At 41.5% G+C, this 25,750-nt stretch overlaps 1 protein-coding gene across 4 annotated transcripts in view; it reads left to right on the plus strand.

The window, feature by feature from the left end:
• The first annotated feature begins 2,729 nt into the window (after positions 1-2,729).
• Positions 2,730-25,750, plus strand: part of SLC39A12 (solute carrier family 39 member 12) — a 70,599-nt gene continuing 47,578 nt past the window's right edge. The window contains exons 1-6 of one of the 4 annotated variants that reach the window (XM_032425748.1): positions 2,730-2,772; positions 3,201-3,374; positions 4,239-4,582; positions 12,431-12,712; positions 16,688-16,895; positions 25,535-25,707. In XM_032425748.1, coding sequence (XP_032281639.1) covers positions 4,322-4,582; positions 12,431-12,712; positions 16,688-16,895; positions 25,535-25,707 — 924 coding nt within the window. In that variant the 5' untranslated portion in view covers positions 2,730-2,772; positions 3,201-3,374; positions 4,239-4,321. Of the gene's footprint in view, positions 2,773-3,200; positions 3,375-3,665; positions 4,011-4,238; positions 4,583-12,430; positions 12,713-16,687; positions 16,896-25,534; positions 25,708-25,750 lie in introns of those variants that run through there. The other 3 variants (XM_032425746.1, XM_032425749.1, XM_032425747.1) reach the window with 3 other exon arrangements.

A 25,750-nucleotide genomic window follows, 5' to 3' on the forward strand; every position in this document is an offset into this window, starting at 1 on the left:
CGCCCACCCCACGCTATGCTGTAAAAAAGCTTGCACTTACAAATAAAACCAAGGGAACTCATAGCACCAACTTCGATATGGACGGGCCTGGATTTCTGGTGACACCTACCAGCTGTGTGACACTGGGTATTTCTGAAATGGACAGTGAGAAGTTCGTTAGGTTCTACTGATATAACAGGAGAAAATATACATGAAGTTGCTTAGCACAGTGCCTAGGCATAGAACACACTCAAAAAGTGTTAATGAACATTTATTATTATTATTATTATTATTATTATTATTATTATTTAGAGAGGTTAGTGTCTTGGAAAAGAGGGAAGAAGACCATATAAAGGGGCACATGGGGAGAAACTGGGCCCAGAGGCAGCTCAGAACGGTAGGACCTCCTATTCCTGCCAGAGCTGGCCCCACAGGGAGTAGGCTGGATGCTGAAGAAGGGCACATACATCCCTCCACCAAAAACAAAGCCTCCTTTCCTCAGGAAATTTGCTGGAAAATTGTTGAAATAAATATAGAAATCCATGATAACTACGGAAGTGAATGATGATCCCTAAAGTTGTACAATGCCCAACGTGCAGAACTGTACAGGGCAGCCCTGAACTGGACCCACCAGATGGCTCTATCCTGGTTTCAGTCTCTTACGTTGCTGCCATTTATTTTAGGTTTCCTGGTGGGCCCCTTTAAATTCTTTCTAGCTCAAGGCAGGGTACACATATAAAGACATTATAAAACCTGTAGAGGAAGTTTGAAACACAGGCCATACCAAAAGGCAAAGAATTGGAACTGAAGGAAAGACCGGTCAGTCCCACCTTCTCTCCCACTTCTCGTCCACTATGTGTTTCTGTGAGAGCACAAAGTGTCTGTATATCAAGACATACTGCAGATGAGCATGGTCCCAAATGGGGCTAAATGCCTTGTAACTATCAATCAGGAGTAAATTAGCTCCTTCTTCATGCAGGGGGCTAGCTAACATCTGAAACTCATTACCCCTAGAGGTTGATTTGGTTTGCAGATACAAGCATGTTTAAGAAAGGTTGGTTTCAGGCAGGCTGCATGTACTAGCAGTTAAAGTTACAACCCAGAGTCAGGCCCACAAGGTGACGCCACCAGGTTCTGCTAAGTGTTCTGTTCCCTTATGACTCCTACTTTTTTCCTGCCGGCCCTCTACTGCTTGGCCGGACTTGGACCCTACATCCTGGGCTTCTGCCTGCCCCACCTGAAGGCCGCCTCACCAGGACAGGGACAGGACCGTGGCTGGTGGCTGACTGTGGGGTGCAGCAAGTCCTGGGGGCAAACGGAGCAGGCTTTGCCATGTGACATCAGGAGACAGTTCACGGCGGGGGGGGGGGGGGGTCCTGCGCCTGGGGGTGGGCTGGGGCGGGTGGTGGGAGCAGCTGAGAGTTCCTGCAGGAGGTAATGGCCTCGGGCCCTATTAGGAGGGAATCTGTAGCCACGCGGAGTCGGAGACTAGAAAACAGGGCTTCCAGGGTGGACATCGGCACAGAGGAATCGAGAAAGGTTCCCAGGGTCTCAGAAGGGCCACTGTCCTGGGGCCCCAGGTTAGAGCAAATCAAGATCCGGCCCTGCTGCACCCCACAGGTCATGCAGTAAAGACTTGGGCAGGGAGGACAGATTTCAGAACCTGCCAATTAGGGCAGGGCTGGGAAGCCAGGGCTTAATTCCAGAAACAAGGCCAAGCAGAGGTACTGAAATGTAGCACGTGACCGGAGGACTGGGTAATGTGCTCAGTAGGTTTTGGACAACTTTGCTTTAGATACCTCCCAACCAATCCCTGAGACAGATAAGGCAGAGGTGGTCCCCCCGGGGGTGGGGGGTGGTCACAGGTGATGAGCCTGAGCTGCAGGTAGCTTTCTCCATGCTCCTCTGCCCCAGCCCACTCCCTTCTCTGACCCGATTTGGGGCCCCAGCAGGGGAGCTCTGACCCGCTCCTCACTCCTCTCTCTGCTGGACTAATGAGTCTTTTTTTTTTTTTTTTTTTTTTAAGATTTATCAGAGAGAGAGAGAGCACAAGCAGGGGGAGTGGAAGGCAGAGGGAGAAGCTGGCACCCTGCTGAGCAAGGAGCCCGATGCGGGGCTCGATCTCAGGACTCTGGGATCATGACCTGAGCCAAAGGCAGATGCCCAACGACTGAGCCCCCCCTGGACTAATGATTCTGGACACTGACTCTCGCTCAGCTCACCAGAGAGCTCAGGAGAAACACGCCAGGTCCCTTCCCTTGACAGTTGAGGTGAATCCACGTGCTGTGATGTGTCATTGAAGAGAAGCTGGGCATTTCTGGGAGCTTTTGCCTCCCTGTTCCTATGAGTGTTACAGCATTCTCTTAGGTTGTCTCCCACTGTTGCTCCCAGTTTTCACATCGTTAGTGACAGAGAAGACGGATTCTCCCAACGTCTTTCTCTTTTCATTTCCTCTGCCTCCCACGCCAAGCCCCACTCCCTCCATACCCCCTTACCCCAACCCGGGAACTGAACTCAGAACTCGGTCCCTTCCCTGCATCCTTCAGCATCACTTTGTCTTTCACGTACCATGTGCCATGTACATGCACTCTGTCCATTTTGAAATTGTGGGTTTGAACTTCTCTTACCTCCTCCACAATTTAGCACTTTGTTCTCTCAGTCATTGTTTCCCTAATAATTTGTTGGGGTTACACAGGGCCTTGCGGGCCTTACATAATCGCTTCTACCGCAGACTCTGGGACCAGAATATATTTGCTAAATCAAGTTCCCCACTTCCATTCACTTACTTCCCAGGTAAGAACTTTATGCCTCCAACAAATACTTTTCTTCTTGTTTGAAGACCTCTTTTTACAGATTTTCGAATGTCTTAAGTCTTTTAAACCTCTGCACCTTATATAATTAAGGCTTTAAAGAGCTTATCTTCTCAACAAAACTTTGGCTTGAGCATGGCTAAAACAGTTACAGAATCAACTGGAAAGGAAAAAAAAAATCTTGATCTAACACTAAAGCCTTTCCATTCTGCAAGGTGAAATCCTTTGACCTAGATCTGTCCCTTAAAAGGCAAGTGACTGTAAGAAATTCTAAGATTTTCTTAGACTTTTAAGAGCATTGGTAAATATTGATATAAAAAGTCAGGTTCATTAGCCACTTTTATTTGATTTTCCTGAAAACCTGCCAGACAGAAAGTTCTCATTTTTATCCACCTTCATTGTTACCCCCAGAGCAGCTCTCTCCATGGCAACTGAAAACTTCTCTGGGTTGAAATAATCCTCTCCAGCTTCCAGTGCACAGTCAAGGAATTTTAAAAACACAGGACTTTGTAACCACAAAATACTCTCCGAGATTTAAAAGGCCACGGAGCTCCAGATAAATAATCAGTTATCTTTCTTCTAACGGTAAGCACCGCGTTTAGAAATGTTTGTCTCATCTTCTGTCATTTTTTAAATGCTAACATAAGAATCTTAAACTCTCTCTCTCTCTCTTTTCTTAACTGTAAAAGTAATCCCAATATCTCTGTTACTACCCCCACAGTCCCCATTAGCTCATCTCTGTGCCAAGATCTGACATGAGATGCTGTTAACATTTTGCATTCCTTGAGCAATCGGTTGAAGAGATTAATTTTTTTGCAGAAAGCTGATTGGCTCTCAAGTTGTCCTTCATGCCTTTAGGGACCATTGAGTATGTGGATTTATCATGGCTCTTGTGATCTTGAAACACTCGGGCTTTTCTGCTAGTTCGTCCTGGTAATAAACAAAAAACTAAAAAATGATGAGTGTTTTCTGGGCATGACTGTTTTCTTCTAGTGTCCTTCCTTAACTAAAACCATCTCGTTCCATGTGATATGGGTAATTTATTGAAATGTATTTTCTGTTTATTTTCATCTACTTACTTGAGCGATGAGGACCACCCAGCCCTGGGAGTTCTACTTTAGGATGGGATTTAAAAAAAAAGTATTTCCTGCCTGGGTCCTAGACTGGTACCACCTTGCAGGATGAACAGAGAAACTTCTTCTTCCTAATTCTGCTCCTCTGGTGAGTTTAGAGAGAGGCAACCCCACAAACTTCTTGGCTGTTCTATAGTTTGCAAAGTCCACAGTCCTGAGCGTTGCCTGCTGTTTGTGGTTATAAATGACCTACAGACGCCCCGCTGTTCAGACCCCGCTTGCCATTGCAAATCAGCTTAGCCACCCCATTAATGAATCCTTTCAAACACGGTGCAGGCACAATAATTAAAGCCTTTCCTTTTCCCCTTTACCGCAGAAAGTCCTCTGATTACAAGCTGACACCGACAGCAAGCCACCCAACTCCATCACACACCGACTGGAGGTAAAGGAAGGGTGGAAATGGGCTTCTGGACAAAGCTTCCAGTATTGGGGGTGCCATTGTTCCTTGTCCTCGGCCTTGTTCCCGCTACTGAGACGGAAAGACCCTCCACCCAGGATAGCGGCGGCACCTGGAGCCCCGGCCACCTGATGGAAGTACTACGAGCTCTGTCTGCTGGTGACCCCCCACCCCTGAACCATTCGCGAAGCCTCATCAAAACATTGCTGGAGAAAACTGGCTGCCCACGGAGGACAAACAGAATGCAAGGAGGCTGCAGTCTGGTTAGTGCAATAGGATATGGGATCAGGTACCAGGGCGTGTTCAAAAAACAGTGATGGCGGGGCGCCTGGGTGGCTCAGTCGGTTAAATGTCTGCGTTCGGCTCAGGTCATGATCACAGGGTCCTGGGATCGAGCCCCGCATCGGGCTCCCCGCTCAGCGGGAAGTCTGCTTCTCTCTCCCACTCCCCCTGCTTGCTCTCTCTCTCTCTCAATTAAATAAATAAAATCTTAAAAAAAAAACAAAACAGTGATGGCTTCTCTAGCCCTTTACTTCAGTAAAGCAAACTGGAAATGCAGTTCCCCCGGGGGCGGTGCGGTGCCGTGTAATACGCCCACCGCTAGGGTACCGCCAGTCACTCAGCATCCTCTGTAGAGCAATTCAAAACAGGGAGAATTTTCATTGACTAAAATAGCAATGTTTAGGGAAGCCTTTCTGCAACCCTCCAGCATGTTGGGAGGTATTTAGTTGCAAGTGTGAACTTTCAGTTCTTTGTGTGTGTGTGTGTGGTTGCGGAGCACTTGTGCATCACTGGTTAGATGCTATTTGTTTCCGGGAGCAGAATGATAGTGATAGGATATTTGTCTAGCATTGAATTTTTTTTAAGTACTTTATCCTGGTGTTTTCTAGTATGTTGCATGGTGGGTCGTTCATGAATTGGATAATCATCCTCTTAAAAATGACACATCTGAGGGGCGCCTGCGTGGCACCTTCCGTTAAGCCTCCGTTTCTTGGTTTCAGCTCAGGTTGCAATCTCAGAGTCATGGGATAGAGCCCTGCGTCAGGCTCTGCGCTGAGTGCGAATCTGCTTGAGGTTCTCTCTCCCTTTCCCTCTGTCCTTCCTGCTCATGCTCTCTCTCTCTCTCTCTGTCTCAAATAAATAATCTTTGAAAAAGAATGACACATCCGGTCTGGGGGAGCTAAAATGAGGCCTATGGCTGGTGGGCCCGACTCCCAGCTTTGCCCTGGTCTGCCCCAAGACTCTCAAACCCTGTCCACACCTCAGCATTGCCTGGGCAGCTTTCACCGAATACCACATTCCGGCTTCTTTCTCCCTCCATAGAAGAGATTTAACTTGCCTGGAATGGAATTTTTAAAAAATCCTCCACAGACGGCTTTCATGTAAAATCCACATTAACATAAAGTCAGCATCTAACCTAAAATCAGAAAGTCTCCATGGGTGGGGGAGGCATGGGGGGACCACCAGAGGCAGGAGCCCATATTGTCAGACGAGAGCAAACAAGAACAAGCAAAAACACTATTCACCATCCCTTTCCTGATTCAGAGATTTTTTTCAGAATGAAATAAATAAATAAATAAATGAAGACATAAATAAATAAATAAATAAATAAGCAAGCAAATAACTGCCTCCAGCAAAAAAAAAAAAGAAAAGAAAAAAATTGGCAGACTTTCTCAATCATGCTTAGTTCTAGAGGAAACATTTCCTGGCCAAGTGTTTTGTTTTTTGTTTTTTTGTGGGGTTGTTTTTTTTGTTGTTGTTTTTGTTTTTCATGACAGAAGGGTCTTACTAATAGAATTTTTTCTCTGCTCTGTGCAAACAATAAATAATTTGATAATTAGTGAAATTCCCAAAGGCTCCCAGAGAAAACATGTGTGATAATAGGCAACTCATCTGTAATGACATTAATTTATATATATAGCAACATAAGACTTCCCCATGGAACTAACTTGGAGTCATATCTTATTAATGTCCTCTGAGAATTTGCTTCAGGGAAATGTTCTCCTCTGATGACATCAAGTGCCTTATTAAGGCCGGTTGAATATTAGTCTAGCTAGGGCCAATGTAAACATGCAAAATTATTCTGTTTTTTTTGGGGGGGGGCGAGGTTGTTTTGCACTTTTTTGTTTTCCGTGACATTATCAAGCATTTGGCCAATTTAGCTTCTGTTTGAGCTATTTCTTTTCCCAGGAAGTGAAACACTTGTCTTTAATAGCCCTCTTGTTGCTGCTATTTCTCAGTGGAAAAGACTGAGGTTAAAAAGAAGGGGGGGAGCAAATTTCCACTTGACCTGCTCAGAGGGCTTCACTTCACCTGAGTCCCCCATAAGCGAGGATCCCACAAAATCTCTCCTTGTCATTCGTAAAAAAGCCAGGGAGAAACAGTGTCCTATTGGTTTGATAAACAACTGCATTCTGGCACAAACCACAGCTCTTCTGCTGGTTGTTGAATCTCTGATGTCTTTTTAGGGACTTTGTCCATTTAGAGGCAGGGTTTGTGTTAGAAATTCTGTGGTAAATAAACTCTTTTTAAAAAAAAAAAAAGGAAATTCTGTAGTAAAAAGAGGGCAAGGGGGTAAGTTCATATCCCTAAATGTCTGGGGAAAAAAGAGGGAAGTGGGTGTTTTAAATTCATGGGGAGAAAAAATGTTCCCAATTTTATTTCAGGTTTAGGTAAAAACTGAATGAGCGTGTGTGTGTGTGTGTGTGTGTGTGTGTGTGTGTGTGTTTAAATCAATCTGCAGTATCTGAAAGCAGTGTGCATTTAAAAATTAATCCATTCAAGCTTTAGCCTTTGAAAATGTGTAGTCTTGGCCTTTTTTTCTTTTTTTAATAAGAAGGGTTAGAATGGAGTTTTAATGAATTTAATGAGGGATTAAGTAACTCTAAGAGAATAAATTCCACTTCAATTATGGTGGGAACCATGACCCTACATGGGTTCCAGACGTGGTGAAGGGATAAGAACCCAGTGTCTGGGGTCAGCCAGCACTGGGCCCAAATCCTTGCTCTAGTACCTTCTAGTTGTTAGGACATGTTGAACCTCAGCTCCTTCATCCATAAGACCCCAGTGCTAGTTCTCTCCTCAGGGAGCTGTGTGTGAGGACCACATGGCCATGTGTGAACAAGCTGGGGCACAACAGCTCAAGCTCTCTCTGTCCCCTCACATTTCCTGTACATCATGGACGTGACCAACCCCTTTTCCCAGGGACCCTGGAGGGGTGCTGCTGAGAAATGAGATATTCTTCAGTATCCCCCTCCTGCCCCATCCCCAGACTCCCTGCCCCCCACTCTCCCAGGGGCTTGGGGGTTTTTATCCAAGATCTCTAGAAGATTCTCAGACACCTTCAAGGTAGAGAACCACTGCTTTAAGGTCCTGCATTTAATTCAACCCCCCCCCTTGTCATTTCTGTCACAGGATAAACAGGGGACAGCTCAAACTTTATCTTAACTTGTTGATCTAACAGGTTTTTCTTATCTCAGGAAGACTTATCTCTGTCAGTCGGAAATGCCACAGAATCTGCTATAGACCCACAAAAAGCCAGTGACTGCCATTAGCCAACAGCCTTCCAACTCTTGGTTTGGCAGGGAAAGGAAGAAACATAATTTCCTTCTTATAGTCAATTATAAGACCCCCCAAAAAAAGACCTTGTAAAAACCTAAGAACTTGAGGGGCGCCTGGGTGGCTCAGTCGTTAAGTGTCTGCCTTCGGCTCAGGTCATGATCTCAGGGTCCTGGGATCAAGCCCCGCATCGGGCTCCCTGCTCCGCGGGAGGCCTGCTTCTCCCTCTCCCCTCCCCCTGCTTGTGTCTCTCTCTGTCAAATAAATAAATAAAATCTTTAAAAAAAAAAAAAAAAACCTAAGAACTTGAATAAGGCCAGTGGATTTGTCCATAACCCAAAAGCGAATTTAAACATCTTTGAATCTAAAATCTTTAAAGATTATCTACAAGGGTGACAGTTGCCCTATTAACGCAGAAGAAAGATTTCCTACTGCTTTTTGTCACTGGGGCTCTCCTAGCATTAGCGGTGAATGAAACTGAATGAGGCAGCTGGGGAAGGCCATCTGATTTGACTCTAGGAATCCAGAATCTGTGCCCCCCCAAAAATCTTATGCCTCCACCTGACAAGATTAAAGGGAAAATCGATGGATTATTCCTGAATGAGTCCCTTCTTCTTTAACAAAGAATCACTTCACCAGAGTTAGCGCCTTGGATGGATCTCGATACCTAGGGGGTGGAAGTATTTGCCAAATTGTGCTAGACATCCTCTCCCAAACACAACCCAAGCCACTGCTAAAAGCTCTAGCCACTGAAACAAATCTAGTGATGATGAATTGGAAAGTCCAGTCCCCCACCCACCCACATAGTGCTTTCTGTCCTGTCAACGTCTGTTAGTTCTTCTGATGTTCCTGACGGTAGACTTTCCTCAAGCCACTGCCTTCCATACAAAGGTAACTTCTTACGAGTCAAATATCATTGAAAGGCAGAAAGTTTTCAGCCCATGGTCATTTGATTCCCAACTGAGCTTTATTCAAGCAAGCCTCAGAAAATTGAAGCAAGGTTTAGCTAACTTCTGTCCATTCAAGAGGAAAGAAGTCTCTCGTCATTCAAAATGAGATGCTCCGCAACTATTTAAACATTTTCAGTCAGAAATCAATTTACCTTCCACGTTCTATGCTTTTCACAAACCATTTCTTACCTTGTTTTCCGCTGCTCCAGGCCACATCCCTCCTATTCCAATCCTAGTGAGGTACATTGAAAAGGAACCACAAATGGAGAGGGGTCTCAGGCACCTCGGATGGGATGAAGGGTGGCCACGTTCTCTGCTGTGTGCTGTCAACCAAACCCTGGCCACATGTGCCTGGTCTGGTGACCTCGTGGAAGTCCCATTTCTTGTCTCACTGGCACTTTTTTCCGACCTACCCAGCCCTCCTCAAACAACCTGAACAGCACTTGACAGTTTGTCAGCAGGAACTCATTCAATCTTCTCATTGTACGATGTTCTCATTGATTAATATTCGAGCCTTACCCATTCTTTGGTCTCCTTTTTTTTTTTTTAAGATTTTATTTATTTGAGAGAGAGAGAGAATGAGCACAAGCAGGGGAAGGAGCAGAGGGAGAGGGAGAAGCAGGCTCCCCACTGAGCAGGGAACCTGATATGGGGCTTGATCCCAGGACCCCGGGATCATGACCTGAGCTGAAGGCAGACACTCAACCGACTGAGCCACCCAGGTGCCCCCAATCCCTTGGTCTCCTAATTGATCTCTTTTCCTATCAAACAGGAGGGAGAGAAAATTACTGGTTGAAGGGGCTGCACATTAAGTACATAGGTGGGTCTACAGCTTACGTTCTTCGTGGCACAAAACAAAGGAATAAGAATAAAACCTATCATTTGCAGAGGAGGAATTATTAGCTTTGTGACCTTAGGTACATTACTTACCCTCTCTTTGACTTGGTTTTCACATATGCTATAGATATACCTTCCTTTTTTTTTTTTTTAAAGATTTTATTTATTTATTTGACAGAGAGATAGAGAGAGAGCACAAGTAGGCAGAGGGAGAGGGAGAAGCAGGCTCTCCGCGGAGCAGGGAGCCCGATGCGGGGCTCGATCCCAGGACCCCAGGATCATGACCTGAGCCGAAGGCAGCCGCTTAACCGACTGAGCCACCCAGGCGCCCCCTAGATATACCTTCCTTATAGAAGGAAGACATAACTCATGCTGGATTCTGTGCATTATCCTTGCATACTGCACAGAAATGTACCCATTATTCACTATGCGTTAAATAATTGGGTTATTGGTATTCTTAGTGCTTAACAGTATGCAGAAATATTTGGTAGGTCATCAAATAAGCTGAGGACATTTTGTTTTTCCATTTAAAATAATGGAATAATATTCTTACCATCAAAAAATTCATTATCTGACTTTTTTTCCAGAACCAATTAGATTTGTTTTTTTAAAAGATTTTATCTATTTATTTGACAGAGAGAGAGCACAAGCTGCAGGGAGAGGCAGAGGGAGAGGGAGAAGCAGACTCCCCGCTTAGCAGGGATCCTGATAGGGGGCTGGATCCCAGGACCCTGGGATCATGATCTGAGCTGAAGGCAGATGCTTAACCGACTGAGCCACCCAGGCATCCCACCAATTAGATTTATGTACTGAGGAATGCTTGAATACCTAAGGTGCTTAGCACTGTCCTGGGCACATGGCTTCCAATAAAGGATAGCTGATATTACCAATAGTTTGGTTTCAGGAGGTTATATGTTATTACAAAGAATGGCTTGATTACACTTTTGTTTCAACTGATTCACCTCCTTGAGTCTTGGCATCAGTCCTGCCAACAGCTACCAACCCATGAACTTTTCTTGTGGGCTAACCAAGAAACAGAAAAGGGCTGGGTTGGTTTTGGTGGTTGAGCTTAATAGTCACGTTGAGTTGGTCTTGTTGGGAAGCCTGTTTGCTGAGTTTTTATCCCGGTGCAGTTGAGTTGGGGAGAGAACGGAATCTGTATGGCTTGTGAAGAATGTGATGAATGCTTTGCTTTAGAGACAGATGACATGTTTCTTCCTGACTCAGATGGTACGTCCCAGATGTTAGCCAGTGGGACGCACAGCACATGGAATTAGGACACCTGAAGCTTCCGCCTCAGAGAATAGATTAAAAGATATTCTAGTAAATTGTCCCACAGTGGGAAAAAAAATCCCTTTGGGGGGCTCGGGACAGGCATCCCTCCATGCCTTCACTCTGAGGCTGAGGCTGTGCAGTGGGCTGCTTCTGGGATCCTAGGAGAATTCTTAGGAGCACCTCACTGTCTTTGAAGCAAGGCAGCTCCTGTCTTGTCAGGAGAGCTTCCGTTCCACAACCCTGTGTGTATCTTTTTTCTCATTGTCCCATCACGTTACCCAAAACACCTTCTGCCACGTAAACTTCCCAGATGAGCTGAGCCAGGCGTCGGGGCCGTGGGTGTGAAAGAAAGAAAGCATCGTGGAGGTATTTTTAGCAATTATCGTAGGTAGGGTAAAGGCAAGGCAGATGGCGTTCATTCATTCCATTTCACGCCTCAGAAGTGCTAGGCATTGTGCTCGATGCCAAGGATAGAACTGCGCACAGACAAAACTTGGTCCTAATGGACCACTTGTTCTCAAGGGAAGAGAGAAAATGAACATGGAGAGCAAGCAATTTTAGAATACTAGTGCCATGAAGAAAATAAACCTGCCTTATGCCGGAGCTGCCCCTAGCCCCTTGTGACTGTTGGGCACTTGATACGTGGCTCGTCTGAACTGAGACACACTGGGAAGTGCAAAGTACACACCAGATTTTGAAGACTTAGCCTGACAAAAAGAATGTCAAATAGCTCCTAAATAATTTTTAAAAATTTTGATGACATATCAAAGTGATCCTATCTTGCATATATGTTTCAATAAGGTACATTATTAGATAAGTTATTAAAATTAATTTCACTTTCTAAAATGTGGCTCCTGGAAAATTTAAAGTGATGTGTGGCTTATCTCTGTGGCTGGGGTCCTGTTTCCATCAAACAGCGCCACACTGGAGAACATGGGGCAGGGGTTGGGACGTCCTACTTTGGATAGGGTGTTTGGGAAGGCATCCCTGAGGGGGTGTCACTTTAAGCTAGATCTGAGAAATGAGGGGAAAGAAGACCTGAAAGGTGGTGGGAAGGAGCTTGGTGGGACTGATGGAAAATCACAGGGGCAGAAAGTTAAAGAGAGGCGGGGAGAGGCTAAGGTAAGGTAAGGGAGGGGGTAGGCAAGAACCAGACCAATGAGAAAATTGTGTAGAGCTTGGATTTCATTCTAAATGCAATGGGGCATTCCTTTAAAAAGCCAAAGAGTCTACTGGTTTTACTCCAGGCAGCAAATGGACAACTGGAGCTAGAAGGACTACTCTCAGGGAATAAGGGCTCCGCAGGAGCGTATCACTGATGTATAAAAGTCCAACCTGAACTCTCTTATTAGAAGCTGACTACTGGGGCTGCCCACATTCCCCTCGTATTCATAAAATAATAAGCAGGGGAGGACCGGTGGTCGTTAGTGTTCTAGGACTATTTGCTAAGCTTTGTTTCTCCTTGTGTGTTATTTTGTGTTTTTGGAACAGTGCTTTGAACCAGATGCCCTGTTACTAATAGCTGGAGGAGATTTTGAGGAGCAGCTCCGAGAGGAAGTGGTCCAGAGGGTTTCTCTTCTCCTCCTCTATTACATTATTCATCAGGAAGAGATCTGTTCTTCCAAGCTCAACATGAGTAATAAAGAGTATAAATTTTACCTACACAGCCTCCTCAGCCTCAGGCAGGACGAAGACTCCTATTTCCTTTCACAGAACGAGACAGAAGACATCTTGACCCTCACCAGGCTGTACTTTGACACTTCTAGAAGCCGGGTAAGAAGGCCAAGGTGCCAACTGGCTGTGCTGCTAAGACACAGTCCCCGAGCCTTGTTCCCTGTCACTTATTTATCCCCAGGACAGCCAAGGACTTTTAAGAGAGGGATTTGTGAGTTTTAGTTATGGGATGTTAAGTGATGTCATTTAAAACTCTGAGTATAAAAGGGGGAGATGGGATGACTAATTATTGTAAAATGAGTTCCAGCCAGAAGGTGGGTGGGTGGGCAGGAAAGCCAGCTGACGGGGCAACTCTCTTCTCCTGAACATGAAAGTGAGTGAGTCACGGCTCCTGATCGGTCTCCAAGGACTGACCCACGTAGGGGAGGGCATCGTGCCTATTTGCCTTGCCGTCTGGCCAGGGAAAAAGAAGGCGGGACCATTTGAGAGCGAGGAATTTATCATTAGTTACTCCACCGGAGAAACAGCTTGCAAAAAGCATTATTCATGACCGTCAGCACAGACAATATCCCTTCTGCAGCTTTTGATTCGTGCTGCTTCGGTTCAAGGGGTCTCTGGAAGTGGTTTTCTCTCCTCAGGGCTCCCACTGTGAGGAACCAGGCGTCTGGTCTCTTCTGGCCTTCCTTACTGTTCCAGCAAAAGCTAGCCTTTCAATTACCTTTATTAACTTTGCAGTGGGAAGTCTGAGCGGATAAAGTGCTCTGAACATTAAAAAAAAAAAGTTTTTTAAGCCACATTTTCTTAAAGAATCGAGCAGCCACCCATGCATTTTGAAGAGTGTTGTGAGTCATTTTTTTTTCTCTTGAATTTTTCATTGACATGTGTCTCTGAGCTGCTGTAACAAAAATACCATAGACTGAGTGGCTTCTACACAATAGAAATTTCTTTCTCACAGTTCTGGAGTCGGGTGAGAGCCCCCCCATCCTGGTTTACAAGAGACTATCTCCCCACATGGTAGAAGGGATAGAGGAGTGCTCTGGGATCTCTCTTATAAGGGCACCAATCGCATTCATGACGGCTTCACCCTCATGACCTAATCACCTCCCAAAGGCCCCACCTCGTAATACCATCACAGTAGGTGGTAGGATTTCAACGTATCAGTTTGGATGGGGGGACACAAACATTCAGTCTATAGTGATGTGTATAGGTGTATTTGATTTTTGACCTCAATTCTGGCTCCTGGGAGCCCCGAGGTATCTGTGCGATCATGCTGTGGCCTAATGACCGGCAAACACATCCTCCAATTTGCCGTAAAAGCGTTTAATTTCTCTCGTGATTGGCACACAGATGGAAAGACTGTTTCCGAAGGACCGTGTGGGCATCACTCTGGTAACTCTCATCTCATGAATCTCAAAATAGGGCCATATTTTTGTTTCCACTTCCAATTGAGAAAATAGGTTCCTTTCTAGAATTCAGTTTCTGCTTAAATAAGGAAAGAGGCCCACATATAATTTCTTCGGTGCAACATCTATATGATACAAGATTGGTTCAAATTAGCCACTAGGATTTTAGTCATCCCATCTGTTACTGCCTTTTGATGCAGATTAAGTGGGAATGAGAACCCAGCACTCAAAAGCAGATGGTGTGTATATGTTCAACGCAGATTTCTGGTTATCCAACACATACTGCAAATACCTGGGCTTCCAAGTGTATGTGAGATTAAACATTCCTAGAGCAGAATAAAATAATTCAATATTATGGGTAGGCCTACTTTCTCCATCTATTCATTCAAGAAGAATTAAGAGCTCTTGTTGGGTTGTGACCCTGGCTAGGCCTTAGACCAGTTGTCTCCTGGAGGATGGCACTGTCATCCTTTAGCCCATTTATTTGGGCTAGAATTCCCTTAGGAATCCTTAGTCAGTCAATCCAGACTTTTACAGGAGGCCAGTTGGCCTCTCACTGGAGGATGCCACTCTCTCCGACTAGAGAGTGTGAGGTCAGAGAAGGTGCTGGTAGACCAGGCCCACCACCACCAGCATCTCTAGGTCTTGGTCTGCACAGGATTCAGCCTCCATAGGTGAAGCCACTAAGAGCTGCTCCAGGTAGGCCTTCACCAGCTCAACAGAAACAGCTCTACGCCGGAGTACCCTAATCCAGCCATCCTCCCTGGTGGCGCAGAATGTACATATCCCTCCATTCCTTCATTTTCTTTTGTCCAACTGTTGTTTAGCTCCTTGACTCAATCTCTTGCTCCCAGCACTCTCTGCTCTTTCCACTGTTGGCTATTACCATGATAAATAAACAGGGGTCGGTATAGACTTCTCCACTAACCCTGACTCTTATATGGAGGAATAGTGGATGGTGTTACTGTCCTACAGTTGATAAACCCAGAAACCTGAGCCATTTTTAACTCTTCAGACTCCTTCACATTTTCTTCCAAGTCCTTTGTAATATTCCTCAAATACATCCACTTCTTTCCATCTCTAGTGCTACCATCTGAGGTCAAGAAATACCTTGGGTTAATCAATAACTTCTTTTATTTTTTTATTTTTAATAATTATTTTTTTTACGATTTTATTTATTTTTCTTTTTTTTATTATGTTATGTTAGTCACCATACATCACACCATTAGTTTTTGATGTAGTGTTCCATGATTCATTGTTTGCATATAACACCCAGTGCTCCATGCAGAACACGCCCTCTTTAATCAATAACTTCTCAACTACACTCCTGCTTTTAAATTCTAGCCCTGGCAATTTATTCACTACTTTGCCACCAGAGCGATATATTTCTATAACATTCCTTATTGTATTATCCTTTTGTTTATAACATTAATGGCTCCTCTGGAGCCTTTAGGGGGAAAGTTTTCATGACACTGAGTGTAAGCCTCTTGCCACCTTCTCCAGCCTACTGTCTGTCAGATGCGCAACTAGACACTGGGTCCAACAATAGTAATACTAAGATTAGCTAACTGTGTCTTATGTACCAGCTACTGTATTAAGAATTTTTCATGCATTAGCTCATCTAATCTTAATAACCTTTGTGGTGGGCAGCATTGTCCTTTTTTACCGATAAAGAACATGAAGGTTAACAAAGTTAATCATTTTGCCCAAGGTCACTCAATTACAAATCCAGAGATAATATTAAAGCCTTATCTGTCCATCCCAAGCACTATGCCATGGAACTCACTTTGATGATATGAAAGTCCAATAACCCCTCATCCTGTGTTTCCTTTTATTTCTATATACAAGAGGAAGAGTATTTAAAAGCACAAGCTATGGAGTCAGATCTGAGTGCGCACTGGGTGCGCACTCCGTTATTGGCCTGGTGATCTATGTAAAGAGTATCCACTGCACAGAGCTCTGGGAGAATGAAGAGAGAGCATAATATAATGGACTTAGCATAGTGTCTGGCACATAATACGCACTCAATTCACTTTAAATGAGTGAATGGATATACTAGTGGAATGCAAAGCAAGATTCTTGCCTTTCAGATGCTCATAATTTAATTGAAGAAAATTGATGTGCACATGGGAAAGATCCTATGTCTGATGGGAGTTCAAAGAACACAGACTGTGCTAGCTTTGATTTGCACTTAGCACACATTGAACTTGAGACTAAAGGCGGGGTGAAAAGAGAAGTTTTCTGTGATGACACAATGCACCAGAGCCAATGTGAAGTCAAGGTCGGGAATATAGATTTGGAAGTCATTACACTGCAGGCTCTTCTTGAAGCTGGAGAGAAACAATTCACCAACTGGAAGGTCATGAACAGTAAGAGCAAGGGATCTTCTTGGAGAAAACACATCTCTGAGGGAGTAATGAGAAAGGTTGGGTAAATAAGGACCGATAGGATGGGAGTTAGAAAATCCAGTGTCAGGGTGAATAAAAGAAACAGGAATTTTCCAAACAGAATTCTGAAACTAGAGAATGACGGTATTCATGTTCCTACAAACAATTCAGACCTCTTTAAGGTAAAGAACTATTTCTTGTTTTTTGGGGAAATCCTAGAGATATTTTAATCAAAATGACTTTAGAGGTTCAAACTTTTCTTTTGACTGTGTATCTGATTTCAGTGTATGGGAACCAAAATGCTTCAGGAAAAATCTGGAATAGTGAGCAGTGACGGTGCTGATGAAAATACACTTCCTCAGCTGGCGGCGACAATCATCGCTTTGTCCCTCCAAGGTGTTTGTCTGGGGCAAAGGAACTTGCCTTCCCCAGACTATTTTACGGAATATATTTTCAGTTTTTTGAATAGTTCAAATACTCTCCACCTCTCGGGTAAGGATGCTTTTCATGAATTTAACTCCCAAGTCATACCTACTAAATGAATTGTGCCCAAAAGAAAGACTGATGCTTTTTGATGACTAAATTTGTTCGGGTATGTTCTAAACACCATTTTATCTTACCATGTTGTAAGACAGCTCAGACTTTTCAAGGCAAACATGCTATTGTCTCTATGTGGTGATGAGGCAAAAATAGGGACTTGGATCATTTGATGGTGGTATTGTGGATTTAGAGCCAAGGGAGAGATTTTTATGAACTGCTCTAAGTACTAATGAACACTTTTCGACTTAGTACATAGCCCTGAGCCAGGGGTCGCAAAATATTGCATAAGAATGATGGAATAGTATGCCAAATGGTGCAAGAACCTTGGTAGTGTTTGCTTGTAACTATAACAGTAAACTATTTAATTTTAAATAAGTCATGTGACCTATCCTTTCTGGCTACATTCATGACTGCCAGCTTTTTGGAACTGCAAGGTAAAATGGGATGCTGGGAATGGAATCAGAATGTTTGTTTTGCACATTTCTTTGTCCTTGACGAGACATTAAAAATGAAATGAATTTTAATTTTTTGGTAAGATTTATTTATTTATTTTAGAAAGAAAGAGAGAGTGAGTGGGGGGAGGGGCAGAGGGAGAGAGAGAATGTCAAGGAGACTCCGTGCTGAATGTGGAGCCTGACTCAGGGCTTGATCCCACAATCCATGAGATCATGACCAACTGAGCCACCCAGGTGCCCTGGAAATGACATTTTTAAAATCTGTATCAAATTTGTACACCAAGGGCTCCTGGAGTGTCGCATAAGAGCTGATGCTGCTCCCGACACACTTCCTCTTGCGAAGTCACAACATAAAGGGAGATGTGAATTTACCAAGGGACCAACAACACCCGTGATCTGGATAAACCCCCCAAGTCTGAAGGGATCGAGAGCTGTAGCCATACAATTCAGTGTTGAACTTTCCCTGGACCTATTTGCCCAACAATTTGAATGACAGATGTGGTTTTCTACAGTTCACTTGCATTTTCTGTTAGAAGTCGAAATATAATTAAATCATGTTGCCTAGCTGTCGTGCATAGGAAATAAGCCAGGGAAAGTCATGTTAGGCAGAGAATCATTTTGAGGTGGGAAACAGGAGTTGGGAAATTTTAGCAGTGCAGTTCCTCTTGCAACTGGAGGAGGGCAAGTGATTCCATTTTTCAAATGATGTAAAAATTGGAAGGCTTTTGAAGGCTCGACCACTCTATGAAATAGGAGGTGATCGGACCACAATACAGAAGACAGAGGCAAGGTGTGTAGATATTGATCATTGTGCACCTTGGTTAAAAAATCCAAATAACTACCCATGAGAGATCTGCAGTATCACCTATTTGAGCAAAAACCAGCCACTTTACACTTTGAGCACTCAGAGTTCTATTTCAGCGTGCCATTCCATCTCAGCGCCATTAGGCGTTTTAGAAGCCATGAGGCATTTTTTTCTCTTATAGCTGCCCCTGAGCTAGGGCGCTGCAGCAACTGATTGTATCTTGGGTGAAAAGAAAGTATTCTAGTTTTAAGTGGTTTTTTTTTTTTTTTCCATTTAAAATCCAGCATAGTGAACGTGCAGTGTTATATTAGTTTCAGGTGTGCGATATAGTGATTCAATTCTATACATTACTCAGGGCTCATCATGATAAATGTATTCTTTATCCCCATCATCTATTTCACCCATCCACCCACCCACCTCCCCTCTGGTAACCATCTGTTTGTTCTCTACAGTTAAGAGCCTATTTGGTTTCTCTCTCTCTCTCTGTCTCTCTCTTTCCTTTGCTCATTTGTTTGTTTCTTAAATTCCTCTTATGAATGAGATCATATGGTATTTGCCTTTGACTGACTTCATTTTGCTTAGCATTATACTCTCTAGCTCCATCCATGTTGATGCAAATGGCAAGATTTCGTGTTTTTATGGCTGAGTGATATTCCACTGTATATACATACCACATCTTCTTTACCCATTCATCTATCAGTGGACACTTGGGCTGTTTCCATGATGTGGCTATTGTAAATAATGCTGCAATAAACATAGGGGTGCATATAACCTTTTGAATTAATGTTTTCATATTCTTTGGGTAAATATCTAGTAGAGTTACAGGATTATATAGTGGTTCTATTTTTAGTTTTTTGAAGAGTCTCCATACTGTTTTCCACAGTGGCTGCACCAATCTGCATTCCTACCAACAGTGCCCAATGGCTCCCTTTTCCTCCACATCCTTGCCAACATTTGTTGTTCCTTGTGTTTTGATTTTAGCCATTCTGACGGGTGTGAGATGCTATCTCATTGTGGTTTTCACTTGCGTTTTCCTGATGACAGTGATGTTGAGCATCTTTTCATGTGTCTGCTGGCCATCTGGATGTCTTCTTTGGAGAAATATTTGTTCATTTCTTTTTCCCACTTTTAATTGGATTATTTGATTTTTTGGTGTCAAGTTGTATCAATTCTTTATATATTTTGGACACTAATCCTTTATTGGATTTTCATTTCCAAATATCTTCTCCTATTCAGTAGGTTTTCTTTTAGTTTTTTTGATTGTTTCTTTAGCTGTGTGGGAGCTTTTTATTTTGATGTAGTCCCAATAGTTTATTTTTGCTTTTCTTACCCTTGCCTCAGGAGACATTTCTAGAAAAATGTTGCTATGGCCTATGTCAGAGAAATGACTACCTATGCTCTCTTTTAGGATTTTTATGATTTTAGATCCCACATTTATGTCCTTAATCCATTTTGAGTTTACTTTTGTGTATGGTATAAGAAAGTGGTCCAGTTTCATTCTTTTGCATGTAACTGTCCAGTTTTCCCAAGACCATTTGTTGGGGAGAATTTTCCCATCGCATATTCTTACCTTCTTTGTTGAAGATTAATTGACCATATAATCATGGGTTTATTTCTGGGCTTTCTAATCTGTTCTATTGATCTATGTGTCTATTTTAGTGCCAGTACCATACTTTTTTGATTATTGCCACTTTGTAAGTATAACTTGAAATCTGGAATTGTGATACCTCTAGTTTTTTCTTTTTCAAGATTATTTTGGCTATTTGGGGTCTTTTGTGGTTCCATACAAATTTTAGGATTTCTTGTTCCAGTTCTGTGAAAAATGCTGTTGGTATTTTGATAAGGATTGCATTAAATCTGTAAATTGCTTTGGATAGTATAGACATTTCAACAATATTTGTTCTTCCAATCCATGAGCATGGAATATCTTTCCATTTGTTTGTGTCATCTTCAATTTCTTTCACCAATGTTTTATACTTTTCAGAATACAGATCTTTCACCTCCTTGGTTAAATTTATTCCTAGGTATTTTATTATTTTTGGTGTAATTTAAATGGGACTGTTTTCTTAATTTCTTTTTCTGCTGTTTTATTTTTGGTGTATAGACATTCAACGGATTTCTATATATTGATTTTGTATCCTGCAACCTTACTGAATTCATTTATCAGTTCTAGTAGTTTTTTGGTGGAGTCTTTAGGGATTCTATATATAGTGTCATCTCACCTGCAAATAGTGGAAGTTTTACCTCTTCCTTACCAATTTGGATGCCTTTTATTCCTTTTTCTTGTCTGATAGCTGTGGCTAGGACTGCCAGTAATATGTTGAATAAAAGTGGTGAGAGTGGACATCCTTATCTTGTTCTTGACCTGAGAGGAAAAGCTCTCAGTTTTTCCCCATTGAGGATGATGTAAGCTGTGGGTTTTTTATATATGGTCTTTATTATGTTGAGGTATGTTCCCTCTAAATCTACTTTGTTGAGGGTTTTTATCATGAGTGGATGTTGTACTTTGTCAAATGCTTTTTCTGCATCTGTTGAAAAGATTATATGGTTTTTATCCTTTCTCTTGTTGATGTGATATATCACACTGATTGCTTTGCAAATATTGAACAACCTTTGCATACCAGAAATAAATGCCACTTGATCATGATAAATGATTTTTTTAAAGATTTATTTATTTGATGGGGGAGGGGGAGGGGCAGAGGAAGAGGGAGAGAATCTCAAGCAGACTCCCCACTGAGCATGGAGCCTGATGCAGGTGTCAATCTCACAACCCTGAGATCATGATCTGAGCGAAGACCAAGAGTCAGATGCTCAACCAACTAAGCCACCCAGGCATCCCAGTAAATGGTTTTCTAATGTATTGTTGGAATCAGTTGCTAATATTTTGTTGAGGATTTTTGTGTCTATATTCATCAGAGATAATGGCCTATAGTTTTCTCTCTCTCTCTCTCTTTTTTTTTTTTTTTTTGGTGTCTTTATCTGGCTTTGGTATCAAGGTAATCCTGGCCTCATAGAATGTATTTGGAAGCTTTCCTTCCTCTTCTAGTTTCTGGAATAGTTTGTGAAGAATAGATATTAACTCTTCTTTAAATGTTTGGTAGAATTCACCTGTGAAGCTGTCTGGTCCTAGACTTTTATTTGTTGGAAGTTTTGTTTTGTTTTGCTTTGTTTTGTTTTGGGGGGGAGGGGCAGAGGGAGAGGGAGAGAGAATCTTAAGCAGGTTCCATGCCCAGCATGGAGCCTGGTGTGAGGCTCAATCCCATAACCCTGAGATCATGATCAGAGCTGAAATCAAGAGTTGGATGCTTAACTGACTGAGCCACCCAGGCACCCTGGAAGTTTTTTGATTACTGATTTGATTTCAGTGCTAGTAATCAATCTGTTCAAATTTTCTATTTCTTCCTGATTCCATTTTGGTAGGTTATATGTTTCTAGGAATTTATCCATTTTTTTCTAGGTTATCCAATTTGTTGCCATATGATTTTTTATAGTATTCTCTTATAATCCTTCATATTTTTGTGGTGTCAGTTGTTATTTCTCCTCTTTCATTTCTGATTTTTTTGAGTCCTCTCTTTTTTTTTCAAGAGTCTCACTAAAGGTTTACCAGTTTTGTTGATCTTTTCAAAGAACCAGCTTCTAGTTTCATTGATCTGTTCTATTGGTTTTTTATTTTCTATTTTGTTTATTTCTGCCTTAATCTTTGTTATTTCCTTCCTTCTCCTGGTTTTGGGTTTTGTTCTTCTTTTTCTTGCTCTTTTAGGTGTAAGATTTGGTTATTTATTTGAGGTTTTTCATGCTTCCTGAGGTAGGCCTGTATTGCTATAAAATTCCCTCTTAGAACAGCTTTTGCTGCACCCCCAAAATTTTGGACTGTTCTGTTTTCATTTTCATTTCTCTGCATGTACTTTTTTATTTCTTCCTTGATTTCTTGGTTGATCCATTCATTGTTTAATCTCCATGCATTTGTGCTCTTTCCAGATTTTTTCTTGTGGTTGATTTCTAGTTTCATAACGTTATGTTCAGAAAATATGCATGGTATGACTTCTATCTTTTTGAATTGGTTGAGACTTCTTTAGTGTTTATATGTAACCCATTCTAGAGAATGTTCCATGTGCACTTGCAAAGAATATATATTCTGCTATTTTAAGATGGAATATTTTGAATATATGTTAGATCCTGCTGGTTCAGTGTGTCAATCAAAGTCACTATTTCCTTGTTGATTTTTGTTTGGATCATCTGTCCATTTATGTAAGTGGTGTGTTACAGTTCCCTACTATTTTTTATTACTGTCAGTTACTTTCTTTATGTTTGTTATTAACAGTTTTATGTATTTGGATGCTCCCATGTTGGGTGCATAAATATTTATAATTGTTATATCATCTTGTTGGATTGCCCCCTTAATGATTTTATAGTGTCCTTCTTTGTCTCTTGTCACAGTCTCTGTTTTAAAGTCATTTTATCTGATATAAGTATTACTACCCTGGCTTTCTTTTTTTTTAATCCTTGTGCATGATAAATGCTTCTCCATTCCTTCACTTTCAATCTGCATGTGTCTTTAGGTCTGAAATGAATCTCTTACAGGCAGCATATAGATGTGTCTTGCTTTTTCATTCATTCTGTCATCCTGTCTTTTGATTGGAGCATTTAGCCCATTTACAGTCAAAGTAATTATTGATAGGTATGTATTTATTGCCATTTTTTTACTCATTTTATGATTATTTTTGTAGTTCTTCTCTCTTCCTCTTTTCTCTTACTCTCTTCTGTCATGATTAGTTGGCTTTCTTTAGCAATATACTTGGATTCTTTTCTCTTTTTCTTTGCATATCTATTACTGATTTTTGATTTGTGGTTACTGTTCAGCTTGTATATAACATGTTCTATACATAGCAGTTTATATTAATTTGATGGTCGCTCAAGTTTTAACCGATTCTTTACTCCTCTCCCTGCCCCCACATTTTAGTATATGGTGTCCTTTATATCCTTTTATTTTGTGAGTCCTTTGAATGATTTTTATAGATACATTTATTTTTATTGCTTTTATGCTTCCTATTTTTCTTGCTCTTACTTATGGTCTTTCTTTGCCATGCAAAGGAAACATTTCTTGTACGGCTGGTTTAGTGGTCATGGGTTCCTTTAATTTTTGTTTGTTTGGGAAGCTCTTTATCTCTCTTTCTATTCTGAATGATAACCTTGCTGGATAGAGTATTCTTGGTTGCAGTTTTTTTTTTTTTTTTCTTTCGGCACTTTGAATATGTAGTGCCACTTTCTTCTGGCCTGCAAAGTTTCTGCTGAAAAATCAGCTAAAATGCTTATGGGGTTTTTCTTATATGTAGCTGTTATCTTTTTTCTTGCTGCTCTTAAAATTCTTTTTATCACTACTTTTCGCCATTTTAATTACTATATGTCTTTGTGTGGACCTCCTTGAGTTGATTTTGCTGGGGGTTCCTTTGCCTTCTGGGTCTAGATTTCTTTTCCCTTCCCCAGATTTGAGAATTTTTCAGCTGTTATTTCACCATCATGTCTGAAGAATTGTTTTGTTGGATATAAAATTTTTGATTGACAGTTTTTTCTTTTAGCACTTTGAGTATATCATTCCACTACTTTCTGGTCTCTGTTGTTCAGATGGGAAGTCAGGTACTATTTGTATTGTTGGTTCCTTGTATGTGATAAGTCATTTTTCTGTTGCTGCTTTCAAGATTTATTTTTTTCTTTGACTTTCGTCAATTTTGCCTCAATGTATCTGAGTGTGGATCTTTTTATATTTATCCTCCTTGATGTCTGCTAAACTTTTTGAACATGTAAATTAAGGTTTTACATCAAATTTGGATAATTTTGACATTATTTCTTCCAATAGTTTTTCTGCATCTTTCTCTTCTGTGATTGTCATTACATGTAGGTTGGTATACTTGCTGTTGTCCCATAGGTCTCTGAATATGTTCTTTTTTAGATCTTTTTCTCCCTCGTTCTTCAGACTGGATTATTTCTATTAATCTATCTCCATTTTCAGTAATTCTTCCTTTTACCTTTTCAAATATGCTGTTGAACTCCTCTAGTGATTTTTTCATTTCACTTATTGTAGTCAACATCAGAATTTCCATTTGGACACTTACATAATTTTGAATTTCTTATTTCTTCTATTTGTTGACTTATTATTGTCACACTTTAATTCTTTAAATATGATTTCCTTTAGTTCCTTTAGCCCACTTTTAATTAGCTGCTTTGAAGTCTTTTTCTGTTAAATCCAACATCTGGGAATACTCAGAGACCTATTTATTGACTGCTTTCTTCCCTGATTTTGGGCCCCACATTCCCATTTTTTTTGCAAGTCTTATAATTTTTTTTCACTGAAAGTCAGTTATTTAAAATGAAACATTGTAGTAAGTCTAGTTTGTAATTTTTCTTGTCATTAATCATAACATTCAGGAAAATACCAGAGACATTGTCTTCACAAGCAAGAAGATGGATAAATCCAAATAAATTCACCATTATATTTAATTATTCTCTGTATCAATCAATTTAAAAACCTAGAGCTCTACTAAGGGAAACTAAACTGTAATCTATAAACTGGCAACCATACCATGGTAGCATTAGAAAACAAAGTCAGCGGGGCACCTGGGTGGCTCAGTCGGTCAAGCGGCTGCCTTCAGCTTGGGTCACGATCTCAGGGTCCTGGGATCAAGCCCCGCATTGGGCTCCCTCTCAGCGGGGAGCCTGCTTCTCCCTCTCCCACTCCCCCTGCTTGTGTTCCCTCTCTCGCTGTCTCTCTCTCTGTCAAATAAATAAAATCTTAAAAAAAGAAAAAGTCAGCTTGTCTCTACAATCTCAGATCCCTTTTATTTCCTTTCTTGTTTCTGCATAAACAAACCCTTAAAAGGAAAATAATTTTATTTACTTAATCAAATTAAAGTTATAGTTAATCTACTAAGGATGTATATATTACCTCAAAGAAATAAATTTCCTAAGGATTAGGCCAGTTCTATCTTTTGTTTGCATTTTTATAGGGACCATCTAGAAAAAGAAATAGTTGGCTCAAGAGAAGGTATTTCTTTGGAGGAATTGCCCATTGTATCATCCCCAGGAGATAAAAATGGTAGGAACATCTTTGTAAGGCTGATTTAGCTCCAAAGCTTAGTCAAAATCTTGTGAGACAATCAATATTCACAAGAAGTATAAATGTTCTTTTATTATTGTCCAGAGTAACATCTTGACTTTTCATTAGAACCAAATTTATCTAGCAAAATATCTATGCTGTGGCCATAAGAAATTGTGATTATCCTGAGATTGACTTATCTTTATTCTATGTGACACCAGATTTTGTGTGAAATTTCTAGAACTAGACCAACTCCTCAACATTCTCTGGACCAAAAGTACCTGTATCAGAAAAGATAAAATCCATCAACTTCAAAGGAAACAAAACGACCTATCAATCTATGATTGGGGCTACCCTAATCTATCTGTATCCATGGGCCAAGAGTCAGATGATGGTTCAGCTTCCTGGGATGAGGTATGGTCATTATTCTTATACCACCAGTTGCTACTGTCAAAGT

The sequence above is a fragment of the Phoca vitulina genome, unplaced genomic scaffold (assembly GCF_004348235.1).
Source record: "Phoca vitulina isolate PV1807 unplaced genomic scaffold, GSC_HSeal_1.0 scaffold33, whole genome shotgun sequence".
Taxonomy (NCBI): Eukaryota; Metazoa; Chordata; class Mammalia; order Carnivora; family Phocidae; genus Phoca; species Phoca vitulina.